The sequence below is a fragment of the Telmatherina bonti genome (genome assembly GCF_933228915.1).
Source record: "Telmatherina bonti genome assembly, chromosome: 1".
Taxonomy (NCBI): domain Eukaryota; kingdom Metazoa; phylum Chordata; class Actinopteri; order Atheriniformes; family Telmatherinidae; genus Telmatherina; species Telmatherina bonti.
In genome coordinates this window covers 16,886,813-16,899,052 of record NC_136619.1, presented here as the reverse complement: position 1 = coordinate 16,899,052, position 12,240 = coordinate 16,886,813, and the positions used below count along the sequence as shown (strand labels likewise).

The following is a 12,240-nucleotide window of genomic DNA, read 5'->3' as shown; positions in this document are numbered from 1 at the left end:
AACACTACACTCAAGTCCAAGAGAGCGTTTCATCAGCATCAGCTACGCTAGGTCTACCACATAGCATATGTATAAATCCAGCTGAATTCAACCATAAACATAACTGCATGCCAGAGAGTGAAAAGTGGGCCCATCTGTCTAAAATATAGAGCTAAGCTGAAACAGTAGTCATGCAACCAGACAACGGCTACAAGCACAGCATCAAGTCTACAAGAAAACTTTACAAACAAAAAAAGAGTTTTTGTGGAACTTTAATGATGCTTTTAAATTCTAGGCATAGTTTTGTTTCCAGAAATCTGTAGTGTAATTTTCTAACCACATAAAAGAGATGTTAGTCAGCACTTGCAATTATCACTGTGGATGCTTTCTAAATTTCCTCAGTATCAAGGTTTGATTGGATTTCAAACAGAAGTTCAGTGAACTTTGTTTTCATATCTTTTGATATATGATATAGACTCTATAAATACGATAGCGCAGGCGACAGATCACATTGTTATAGTTTGATGCTATGAATCATTTTAGCAGCGCAGCTCCACCTCATAGCCTCACCAAAAACATCTTTTTCCATGAGGTTCCTTTTATGGGTTCAGCAGAGAGGATGTGGACTGAAGTTTGGGTTCATGGGTTCAGTTTCCATGACAGCTCTGCTCACCACTTGCTCTACAAACTTGTGGAAGTAGAACAACTCAAGATGTCTGTAACCCTATATGAATCTCCCCAGGTATGTAACCTCAAAGGCAGTGAATATTTTATACACTGACTGCACACAGATTCAAAACTTGGAAGAAATATTCATTAAAGAAAAAGCGCAGACACATACCACAGCCACCGTCTCCAAGTGGGCAGGATTTCCCTAAATATATTCCCAAGGATAATATGCAGTGAACCCTGCCAACACAGCAAACCACTGTCTGACTCAGACTGCAGTGTCCAGACACCAGGAAGCCATCAAAGTTTTGTTTTTTTGGGGACTTTTATTTCACTGAATGACTCAAGTAATTTACAGACCCCTTTCCAACAAGCATACTCTTCTTCTCTTTCATTAGCAGTTAAACAAACACACAAATTACCTTTGTGTGCATGTCTGTATGTACAAAGACTATACAATTGAAGACTAGTTCATGGACCTTTGTATGCAGGGAGGCATTGTTATGCATATGTCAATGTAAATCTTTACTGTATTTATTAAAAGGACCCCAAGAAGAATAGCTCCAGGTAGTTGATGCAAGCTAATGGGGATCGAAAAAATAAACAAATAAATAAATCCCACAGAATGTAAGAATGAGGGAATGAATAACGAATAAATACCTTTGCTTGAGTTATGTTTTATAATGCCTTCAGAAGCATTAATATATTACAACAATTTATCAAAATGCTCCTGGAGCTTTACTTAGATTGTCAGATTTCAATGCTGTCCATGGTATTAGTTCATAACGGCGCCATTTAAAGTCCATTAGAATCCAGACGAAGCAGCTGCAAGTCATCCGTGTGACAGTCTGAATGCCTTGAATTTCCTTTTGTGAATGGTTGTCAGCTTTTGAGTCATTATCACCGTGTATTTCATTTTGTCACTACGTGAAGGACTATTAAACTTCTTCCTGAGGTCAAAAAAAAAAAGAAAAATGTTTCTTGAGGCATCACAGATCATTAAGATTTAAAGTCACAGCCTAGTCATAATATGGCTTCAGTTGCAAGAGAAGTCTCAAAGTGATCCTCCTGCAGTTTGCCTCTGTACTGCCACTATTTCTCTTGAGTCCAACGATTAAGGTAATGAGTCTGGCTGACCCCTCTAAACTCAGATGTCTCACTGGCATATTGCTAACTTTATAGCCAAACTCCTAAAAGCACTTGAAACTATTCACCCTTTGAAGATTGGGACATTTCTAACCACAAAATGAGCCTTTTGAATTCAGATAGAGGCAGTAACTTGAATTGATTGTACCTCATTCCCTTTAGTCAAAGCATTTAATACAACACCTAAATTATACATTAATCCATCAAAGTGAGAAGAAATGCTTTGTAAACTTCAAGTTTCATGTCTAGAAGTAGTATACATTTTTATTTTTTATAAAAACTACTGAAGTTTAATTTGCACTTTTGTTTCCTTTTTTTAAGTGTTAGCCTCAAAGCAGTTTAACAGCTAAGTCGTAAACGTATCTTTTTCAGCAGACATTTTCCATGAATCAGTATGGAAGCACAGGTGTTACTAATCACACTAATGAAAGCAATAAGAAAAACCCATTAATTAGCAAAAGCTGCTTTCACCTACTATTGCAGCTCAAAATAGTTGCTATGACACAGGTCTTTACTTTTATTCATGCTTATTAAATGTATCTGTATGGGGGTAAGAAGTGGTGTTAAATAAACTCCTAGTCTTTGTTTCCTAAGAAATAAACCGACAGCGTTGTAAATACTACATCCTTCTCAATCCTGCAGGGAGATGTACGCTGCCAGCAAAGCGCAGCCTCGCCGTCACGTGATCAGGGGAGGACGAGGGCGGCTGCTCAGGCCAGCAGAGGTTTTATTTTATTTTTTATTTTTTTATTTATTCATTCATTTATTACTGGTTACAACCCTTCTCGGTTCTACTGAATCTATTTCCAGATACATAATTATATCGGGAAATGTACAAAGGCCCACAGCACCAGCTTGTTTTGAGGAAACCCTAAATGAGTGTCTCTTCAGCAACCTTGCAAAGAACTTGGTGAGGAGGTTTTAGTGAACCAGGCGTGTTGCAGTAGAAATATGTCGAAGCCATACAGTGCAGTGGTACTTGAGGACCTGGACTGAGAAACATTAAATGGGATTACTTTATGAATAATGATTATATTTTTACTTTTATGAGCGTAAATGCAGGATGTACTTTCGGTCAGAAGGGGGCGCACTCCATTTCATTTCTTGTGATTCATATGTTAGCTAGTAGCTCCATCTTTACTGTTACTGTACTATATAAATCTTAGCGGAGCCCTGGGTTGTTTTTACACTACTAATAATATCAAATACGTTTTTTGCACCATAGAAATGAGTTTTTAGGCATGTTGTGAAAAACAGCAGTACTCTTTCCTGAGTTCCTGGGGGTCCCTCTGCTCCCCCAGCTGTTGCTGCTCTTTGCGAACCTATACATGTACAAGGCGGATTTTATTAGCCGACTCTTCATAACCCCTTGCTGTTCACTCAGTCTCAGGTAATTTTAGTGTATTTTCTCAATGCTTACCATATTATGAAGGCGAAACTTCAGAAACCCACCGACCGTCCAGCGGTGGTGACTCTTTCTCTGTCCAGGAGGTTATTTTCCGGAGCAGTTCATTCCTCTCACGGCAAAGCGCTGGTAGAAAACGCAGCCGACGGACTTTGTTTTGACTGTAGATTAAACTTCAGAGAGTTGAGATCTAAGTTTGGGGCTATTCCATTGATTTCGTACGGTTCTTCTTAAAGAAACCACTCCTTACTGTTTTGTCCAACAGTGATGTCATACCGACCGTACCGACCCCCACTCCGTTAACTCTTTAATGGCCCTTGGATGCTTTTAAAAAACATTTTGTCTGAGTTTTACATTTCATTTTATTCAATTGTTGTACTAAACATTTAATTAAACAGTACAGCGACATATTAGAAAATAGTAAGTGCAACTTAAAAAAAGAGAATGAAAAGCAACAAAATATGTAAAACGGAAGAGAGCAAACCCCATTTAGGGACTGCACAGAAAAAAAAAAAACATATCAAACACATATTGATGGACTGATTTGAACAAAAGAATCCCAAATTGTGCTACATATTAAAATTAAAAAGTAAAGGTTTCCATTGAGTCCAAAAAGAAACAGAATAAAGTTTTTAAAAAAATCAAAACGCACTACAACAGAAAATAAGTCAAGATTGTATCCCTGCACTGATTTCTAAAACTTCAGCAAGACAACGCAAAATATTTCAGTGCATTAAGAAATTGTCTTTCAGAACACATTCCCTAATAATGACAACAAATCAGACAACAGTCACAATTTATCGGTTCATCACAATACAGTTAACTTTATCTTTAGTTAACAAGCAACTAAAGATTTTTAAATATTTACACTAATCTATAAATATCAATTAGCCTCACATATTAGCCTAATAACTTCTCAAAAATCATCACCAGTTTAGTGGTGCTCAGTTGCAGTATTAATATTTGTAGTAATTTGTTGCTCAAATATATGAAAAGGTAAGTATTTTTACTACTAGTTTCAAGTAGGTAACCTGTGGCAATACATTGCAGGGTTTGGTAGCTATTTAGAATTTAAAAGAGAAAAGAAAAGTAAAACAACATAGTATTATTGTTTGTACTATGGAACACAAGTATTTCTTATTTTTGTTCCTTATGCTTATTCCAGTCCCTATAAAAAATACATTGTGTCATGTATAGTACTTTCAGCAACATTAGTCTGAAAAATAAGATAAGTAGTCTTCCAGCTTTATGTTAGCTTATTTTACTGTCGTGTACAAACAATCAATAGAAAAAATAATAATAAATGGCTATATTTCTTTTACAAGTGGAAACAGCTTCCTGAGGTTCTAATTGCATGTATGTGACATTCACTGACAAAAACAGACCGGAGTTACTGTACAACAGTTGTTTTTCTAATATGATTTTACTCCTCCTTTTTACCTGTTATAAAGTAAGAGGAAATTGCACTCTACCTCTCAATTTCATATGACCTTCCTCTTTGGTGGTAGTGGTAGCTACTCTATAGCTCTTGAAATTCCATTTCTATTGCAAATTTTATTATCTGACAAAGCACACAAAGATTCACCCAAGCAACCTCAGCTTGGACCAGGAAAGAGTCTAGGAACAGATTTTTTGAAGGTCTCATCTCCTAATGATAAGACCCCTTTATAAGCATCCTTGTTTGCCACCTCAGCAGCATTGGGGAAGAAGTCCCTCCTGGATATCTCGCCATTGGTTCCCAGGCAGCAGGATCTTTTGCCTGACTTCTGCACCGAGAACAGTCCATAGCCCAGTGACTGGGGTCATGAACTGGTCTTTCTGTCCCAGCTCTGCACCTTTAAACCCTAAATTCATTGTACAGGCTCAAAACAGGGTATCTTCTGCTTTGAGTCTGCACTTTCTCCTGAACGAAGAAACTGTTTCTTTAAGCCATCAGGAATGGTTCCGACAGAGTGAGGGGAATGCTGTCTGAATTTGGTTTGTACTGGCCATTGCCAGTGAACTGCTGACAAGGAACGTATGTGGTAACTTTCTCCCCCCAGCCAGCTCTTCGCTGTTACTCTTGTAGCCTAAGGAAAGTATACTGAATCATAAAGTCGTAAATTTAAAGGTTGCTTATTTCCTTTTTTCTTTCTATTAAGCGTTAATTAAATATCGAATACGGCGTGGGACTGAATTAGTTGTAAAAAAAATAATAAAAATAAATCCTTTATTCCTACGGGACGTAAATGCAACGTGTACCATGTGAACAAAACCAGGAAGTGGACTGAGTGTCAACAATAGCACGGTAAGTGTGCAGTTGTTTAAAGTTTTCCTTTCTCTGAGGGTTTTGCATGACATTTATTAAGACATTATCGGAAATTTGCTCAAAACGAACTACACTAAGCAAAATAATCACTTTTAATTTAGCAAACCACGTGTTTCTATAACAAACACTTAAGTGGCTAACGCTGGATTAGCTGGTTTGCTAACTCAACTCGCTTCAAAATAGCTTAATAAATTGGTGTTAAATGTTTCTTTTGTCGATGTCTTACTGTATTACATGTGTTGCTTCAGTAAAAGAGACATTGTTAAACGAAAGCACAATCATAACACTGTACTTCTAGCTAGTGAGAACCGCAGACTGATATCAGAGTCAATTTCTCGTCCAATTTAACTCGAGTAATTGTCCTTTGATGTTGTATTTCTACGTGTTTTGCAGTGGTGAAAGTCTGAGATGGCGACTTCGGATTGGTACCTGTCATTGAAGCTGGTAGATCAGCCCAAATCTACGTTCCACTTTCCGGAGATGATGCCAGGGGATGTACCACCTGGAGGATACAGAGTCGCCACTTTAAAACAGCTTGTTGCAGCTCAGTTACCAGACTCCGTCCCAGACCCTGAGCTGATAGGTTTGTTATTGACTGACAGTGAAAAATGGTCTTTAATTTTTTATTTTTTTTTGGCAAGAAAATTGCACCTCAAATTTGTAGTAATTTCTCAACATTAGTAATATTATGCGTAATGTGTTCCTTTGTTTTTCACAGAGCTGGTTCACTGTGGGCGGAAGCTGAAAGATGACCTGACACTGGACACTTGCGGGGTTCAATCAGGATCCACCTTACACATTCTCAAAAAGACATGGCCAGAGCCAGAGAGCAACCCAGGTCTGTCTGGCAGTCGTATAAGTAATGAAACTGATTTATCTTTTTTGTAAGTAATGCTAAAGTCTAAAACGAGCATGCGTGCGTCTTTTGTGTTGCAGAGACTGTAAACAGAGCGACTGCGGCCAGGGAGTTCAGAGTTTTTCATTCTGCACTTCATTCGCTCAACTCTGCCTACAGAGATTCGGTCAGTACCCGGCTCATTCAGATACTGTCAGCTGCACATGTGATCTTTTTTGTCAATTTTTTTTGACAATTTTGGAAAATATCTGAGTTGTTTGTTGTTTTTTGACCAAAAACACTGTTCATTTACCAGTGATACAGTGATACCAACTTTATTTATGAAACACTGCAAAAAACCATTGATGAAACTAAGTGCTGCACAACAATGGACATGCTGTTAATCACAGGGACTTTTTTAAGGAACTTAATGGTTTCTTTCCAACTCTGGCTGTCTGTTTCCATAGATATTGGGCAGATTACTTGGAAATTTCTCATGAACTAAAAAAAAAAACTATTGTTTTCTATCTCACTGGTTGGAATGGGAATAGCAAAGTTTGTTTTTAGATAGCAATGTTTCAGTTGTTAAAAAAAATAACCAAAAGAAGTCAAAGAGCACAGACCTCTACCAAGCCATTGGTTCACCCACCTGAGAAAACCTCCAAATGGCCCAGTAGCCTACTCAGTTGCCAGCCCCATTATAACACTCTTATATATACTTCCAGCTAATATCACTATAAATTTTTATCATCAGAATAGATGCCACATCTTAGTTTGAATAACTAACCCTGGAAACATACCCTTACACATAGCAAATGGCAATAATGGCTTTGAAATTGATGAAATTAGCCTTTTCTCTTATGATGGCGATCAGATTTAGCCAGAGTCAGAATGAGCTGTTTGTCGTTTTTAACATCTGCCAAGATTTTTATTTTTTTTTTTCCCGTTTTTTTTTCCCAGATAGTGCCAATTGTTGGCACTATCTGTTGAGTTAGAAGCTGTGATGATAGAAATAGCCCTGGTTTTCCAAAGATAAGAATTCTTAAACGAATTCATTAATTACTTGTTCCTTTTTCTATTCATTACCTTTCCTAACATTTTTTTTTTTTTTTTTTTTAAATCAAAATCAATCCATAAGTTTTTTAACAGAAAAACCAGTGCTGCCAAAAACACAACTTCCACCTTGGCAGAGGTAATTAAATGATAATGTCTTGTTTTGAAGGGTGATGGTTGCTGGCAGGAACCTTTCTGTTTTGCATTTGGACTTCACAAAGTCTGACTGAACACACTGTTTTGTTTCTTCATTGTCTCATGTAAACAATGTTAAAAAACGTTGGTTATTTTGCGCCACTTGTGCAGCATTCTTTTCTGGACAGTCAGCTCCGGCGGTTCCAGGGTTATCCCGCACACAGAACCAGCTGTTTTGATCGTTGTTCAGTCTGTAAAGCTGAACAACAGATTGCTGCAAAGTTAAACACACTTTCCACAACAGACTCGTGGAAGAATATAAAAAAAATCTTAGTGCATACGTTGAATGATCTCAACTTCCTCTTAGAAGTAAAATCTGCTCCATATTTTAGTGGATTATATAGCAGTAACATAAAGGTTTGTCTGGCCCCCTTAACTAAAGTATGGAGACAGAAGGAAAACAGCATAAATGCATATTACTTGGGTGTATTTACATTTGATTGGTGTAATGTGAAACAAAACCTGGTGTGATAGCTCTAGTTGTTGTTTTACATCATTTTAAGAAGTGCAAATGCCATCAGGCAAACTATGATGCGCAAAGCAAGCTGTCTGAGAGAACGCAAAAGTCTCAGTACATTTCCAGATGAATTCTGACTCAGCTTAGAATGAACACCTCACAGACCAAACACAGAAGTACAGAACTTGATTCATTATTTCAAGATCACCTCACTCCTTTAACCATAACAGTGTTGCTTATCACAGTTTGCTACAAGCATTCGGTACAATCTTACTCGCAGCATATCTTCATTTGTGAGTGCAAGACAGAACCTCCAAATACTGTTTGTTGGTTTTTATAGATGGAACCAGTAAAAGGTTTCGACACATCTGCTTATTCAAAGTGAATGGGTAGTTTTTCCCCAAATGATTGACTGGTACTATATTTCCAAAAGCTCTGTGCAACACATCCACTGGTTAGTACAACACGGTATATAGCGTGTTTTCATTCAGGGATCATATCTATGCTTATACTTGGGAAGTTTGCCAATGTGCCTCCAGACAAACTTAAAATCCCAAAATGATAGCTCGGACATTTAGCTCAGCCCTGATGGCCAGTATTTTGTGGATAAAATGGAATAAATATTGAATTTATTATTCTTTTTTTTTCTTTTTTTTTTTTACATGTACTCTATTGTTTGATAAGGAAGTGGGTTGTTGTGGTATGATGGTTAACACCATCACTTCAAAGCAAGCAACTCATGGTCGGAATCTCTTCTGAGGCCTGTTTATGTGGAGTTTGCAAATTTTCCTTATGAATGTGTCTGATTGCAGCCGTGATGGCCTCCACTAAGTCTCAAATCAACAAGTGAACATCTAGATGTGCAGTTCACTTCTGTTACTGAAATGCAGGCTGAGCAAATGCAGTCTGCTAAGGCAGGAATGCTGTGGGGGTCTTCTTAATACACTTCTTGATATTTAGACACATGTTGCTGGCTGGGAATCTGTTTGGTTTGAATGATTGGATTCTTTTCTCCTGTCCTTTGGGAGCCATCACACCTGTGTTTGCAGCTGTTTACATCTGATTGGATCACCCTGAATGCTCTTCAGAGCTGCGGGTAAATGAGATCTCAGACATCTAGAAGCTGGTGAGAGGAAAGCCTCAACAGAAGCAGGTTTCGCTGTTAACGCTTGGAGGCTTTTTATGGCAGAAAAAGTCTGACGTGTTGGTTCTCGTAATAAAGAAGTAGAAGAAGGCGATCCCTGAAAGAGTTAACATATGTAGGACTCCGTCACAGCTGTGTTGCACCTAATACTCATGTCTACCAACATCCCTGCTACATTACTGCTCTTTTCTCAATTCTCAGGTATATAAAATGCTGACAAACAAAGAATCTCTGGATCAGATCATCGTGGCCACACCAGGGCTCAGGTCAGACCCCATAGCCCTAGGTAAAGTCATGCTGAGTTCTACAAACATCTTTTATTGCCACCCAGCATCGTATCATGGTTATAGTTATGCTAATTAAAACATTTCCCCTGAAAACATTTAGGAGTGCTACAAGATAAAGATCTTTTTGTGCAGTTCACGGACCCCAACATGCTGGATGTGTGAGTATGGCTTTGTTGTCTATGTTCTTCTTACACATAATCTGTGTGTGCAGTGCAACAGCCAGTCATACAAAATCCCATTTCCACTCGTGTGTCTTTCTGATAGACTGATCGCTTCACATCCAGCCCTCGTCAATGCCATCATCTTGGTGCTGCACTCGGTGGCAGGAAGCATGCCCTCTCAGTCCAGTGCCAGCTCATCACGTAACCTCTCTGGCAGTTCTTACAGCGATATGCCAGGTGAGCGATGGGTGTGGGTCGGTGATGGTGGGAAACAGTTAAGGAAACATTTGATACTTTCCTGTGTGGATGTTTCGGAACTAAAAGCATGTGTTTGTTTCAGGAGGCTTCATGTTTGAAGGCATGTCTGACGACGAGGAAGAGTTTCAGTCTGTAAGTCTGAACTTAGCGATAATATTTGCTGAAAAAATGCTCCAGCTAATGGCCGTGACGATCGTCTGATGTATATGACTGCAACAGGGAAGCCCAGCGGGTCCCTCGGGCAGAGGCGGCCTCTCAGCAGGAATTCGACCCGTGTCTCTTGGTCACAGTGGAGCAACAGGTCCGCGACCTATTACGCAGAGTGAGCTTGCAACTGCTCTGGCCCTCGCTAGCACGCCTGACAGCAGTGCTGTCACTCCAACAACAGCCAGCCAGGTATACATCGTTTCATAAGCAGAAGTAATTCCACTGTGAAATCTCTCATTAGAGACTTTTCTCTAGTTTAAAAACACGACTCCTGCTACACAGTCTGGATCGTTGCTCTGTTTTTATTCACTTTCCCCATTATCCTGTCTTTGATTAAGTCGGACCCCTCCAGTGGTGTAGCCCCCATGCCAGCTGGGACACCAGTCAGTAATGATCTCTTTAGCCAGGCTCTACAACAAGCTCTGCAAGCCACCAACATGTCCGCTCTACAGGTGAACTGACTGATTAAAAGCAACATGTTCAATCCTCCAGCAGTGGTGATGTATAAAAATGGTGACCAGGCTGCGTTGGGCTAAAAGATGACTCTGAATGGTTGTGTTGCCAGGGCCGCTGGCTGTCCCAGATGCAGCAGCTCAGGGACATGGGGATCCAGGATGAGGAGCTGATGCTGCGAGCGCTCCAGGCAACAGATGGTGACATCCAGGCTGCCCTCGAGCTCATATTTGCTGGAGGTCCTGGACTCTGAACCCAAATCCCATAAACAAAACCATTTTAAAGAAAGAGAAGAAAGAAAAGCTGGTCTGTCTGCTCCCCACAAATCATAAGGAATTATAACTTAAACGGTCTCTTATCATATACACACACACACAAATGTTTCAACTGAGCCCAACAGGTCAATGCAACGTTCAGCTTTTTCTTATTAATGTGACAAAACTTGTAATAAACTTGAAATATACATCATTAATATAAACCATCCCCTCTTGGACTTTATGTTTATTTGCTTTTTGGGCTTTATAAAGACAAAGCAAATAGTGGTGAGGAAATATAAATAAGTTAAAAATGTATTTTTAAGGGTCTTACAGTTTTTATGTAAACAACAGTAAAGACAGTTTCTCAGTGTTGATTTTTAGTCAAGTGTTAAACTCATTTACTTTGTGGATGTCAGTCTTGGGTGCAGTATGAGATAAAGTGGCATTGCAGTTGGTTAACCCTGTAGGAATTTGTGTTGCCTGATCACCAGTCCATCGTCTGGTTAACCAACGCCATTCCCCTTTCTGTACACTAGATGGCAATGCCGTATTTGATTTAAATCCGCATACGAGCGCATCGTTCTTGCAAATGCACTGCTTGTAGATTTTAATTTTTTTTTTTTTTCAATGTGCAATCATGTTCTTGATCTGCCCTCTGCTGAAGACTTTTAGCTGAATTATTTTTCACACAAAAAAGGGGCTTAAATATTTAAGAGGACAAGACCCTTAGAAAGCCTGAAACAAAAGAGTGAGATGCACAGATATTAAAATGCTGATGTGCTTGTCAGAGAATCGTAACCTCCCCTTCCCAGCTTTATTACAGTCGGATACATTTGCTTTGTCTTGTTGTCTCCCATTAGGGAATGTGAAGGGAGGACAAATTGCGTACCCCCTCCCTTCCCAGTGTCCTCCATCTACAGTAATTGCCCTGCTTAGTTTTATTACTGCATCTGTGAATGTGACAGCTCAATCAGCGGATTGGCCTTTCATGAGCAGAGCACCCAAACAGCTCTTTGTGTCCGTCTGTCCTCGTTACCATTTTATATGCGCGCACACCTGCTGGCAATCTCAACCTCCAACTGCCTCCAAGGATATGTTCAGAATGAAGCTTTTCTATTGTACTGAAAGAAGCAAAGTCAAGCCTTTACAGAACTGTAGAGTAAATAAAGAGCATTGGGTGCAAATTAAAAAGAAGACTGTTGTGGCTGCTCAGGCAGGAGTGTGTGAGTGATATTTGAAACTAAGCAGTAATTAAACTTGGTTTTTAGCATCCGTGTTGCTTCCAAGCTAGGAAAGAAGATCTACTATTCAACAGTGTCTATTCAGTATATGACAGATCAGGTTTTAGTGTGCCTCGTGTATCTCTAAGTAAACAGCCCTCGTAATATTGTACACAATTTTAAAACCGTGGCAAATCAGCATGTGA

The 12,240-nt window shown here is 39.2% G+C and overlaps 2 protein-coding genes across 2 annotated transcripts in view; one reads left to right on the top strand and one right to left on the bottom strand.

Annotated features, from left to right (window-relative positions):
* The window catches only part of cd276 (CD276 molecule), a 70,775-nt gene extending 67,346 nt beyond the window's left edge, over positions 1–3,429 (bottom strand). Inside the window, exon 1 of the mRNA XM_079240340.1 lies at positions 3,215–3,429. The gene's annotated coding sequence lies outside the window, so the exon portion shown is untranslated. The remainder of the gene's footprint in view (positions 1–3,214) is intronic.
* Positions 3,430–5,441: 2,012 nt separating this feature from the next.
* On the top strand, positions 5,442–12,081 carry ubl7b (ubiquitin-like 7b (bone marrow stromal cell-derived)). Its single transcript, XM_079238592.1, has 11 exons — positions 5,442–5,486; positions 5,901–6,090; positions 6,226–6,345; positions 6,444–6,529; positions 9,393–9,477; positions 9,579–9,636; positions 9,743–9,876; positions 9,980–10,029; positions 10,117–10,293; positions 10,443–10,556; positions 10,670–12,081. Exons 2-11 carry the CDS (start codon positions 5,916–5,918, stop codon positions 10,808–10,810), a joined length of 1,140 nt encoding a protein of 379 aa, XP_079094718.1. The 5' UTR covers positions 5,442–5,486; positions 5,901–5,915; the 3' UTR covers positions 10,811–12,081.
* Positions 12,082–12,240: the final 159 nt, after the last annotated feature.

Excerpts from the sequence above, each read along its gene's own strand:
- ubl7b (XM_079238592.1), top strand. The coding sequence starts at position 5,916 with ATGGCGACTTCGGATTGGTACCTGTCATTGAAGCTGGTAGATCAGCCC. Across the intron at positions 6,091-6,225 it reads CCCAGACCCTGAGCTGATAG|AGCTGGTTCACTGTGGGCGG; the intron begins GTTTGTTATTGA and ends TGTTTTTCACAG. Across the intron at positions 9,877-9,979 it reads TTCTTACAGCGATATGCCAG|GAGGCTTCATGTTTGAAGGC; the intron begins GTGAGCGATGGG and ends TGTTTGTTTCAG.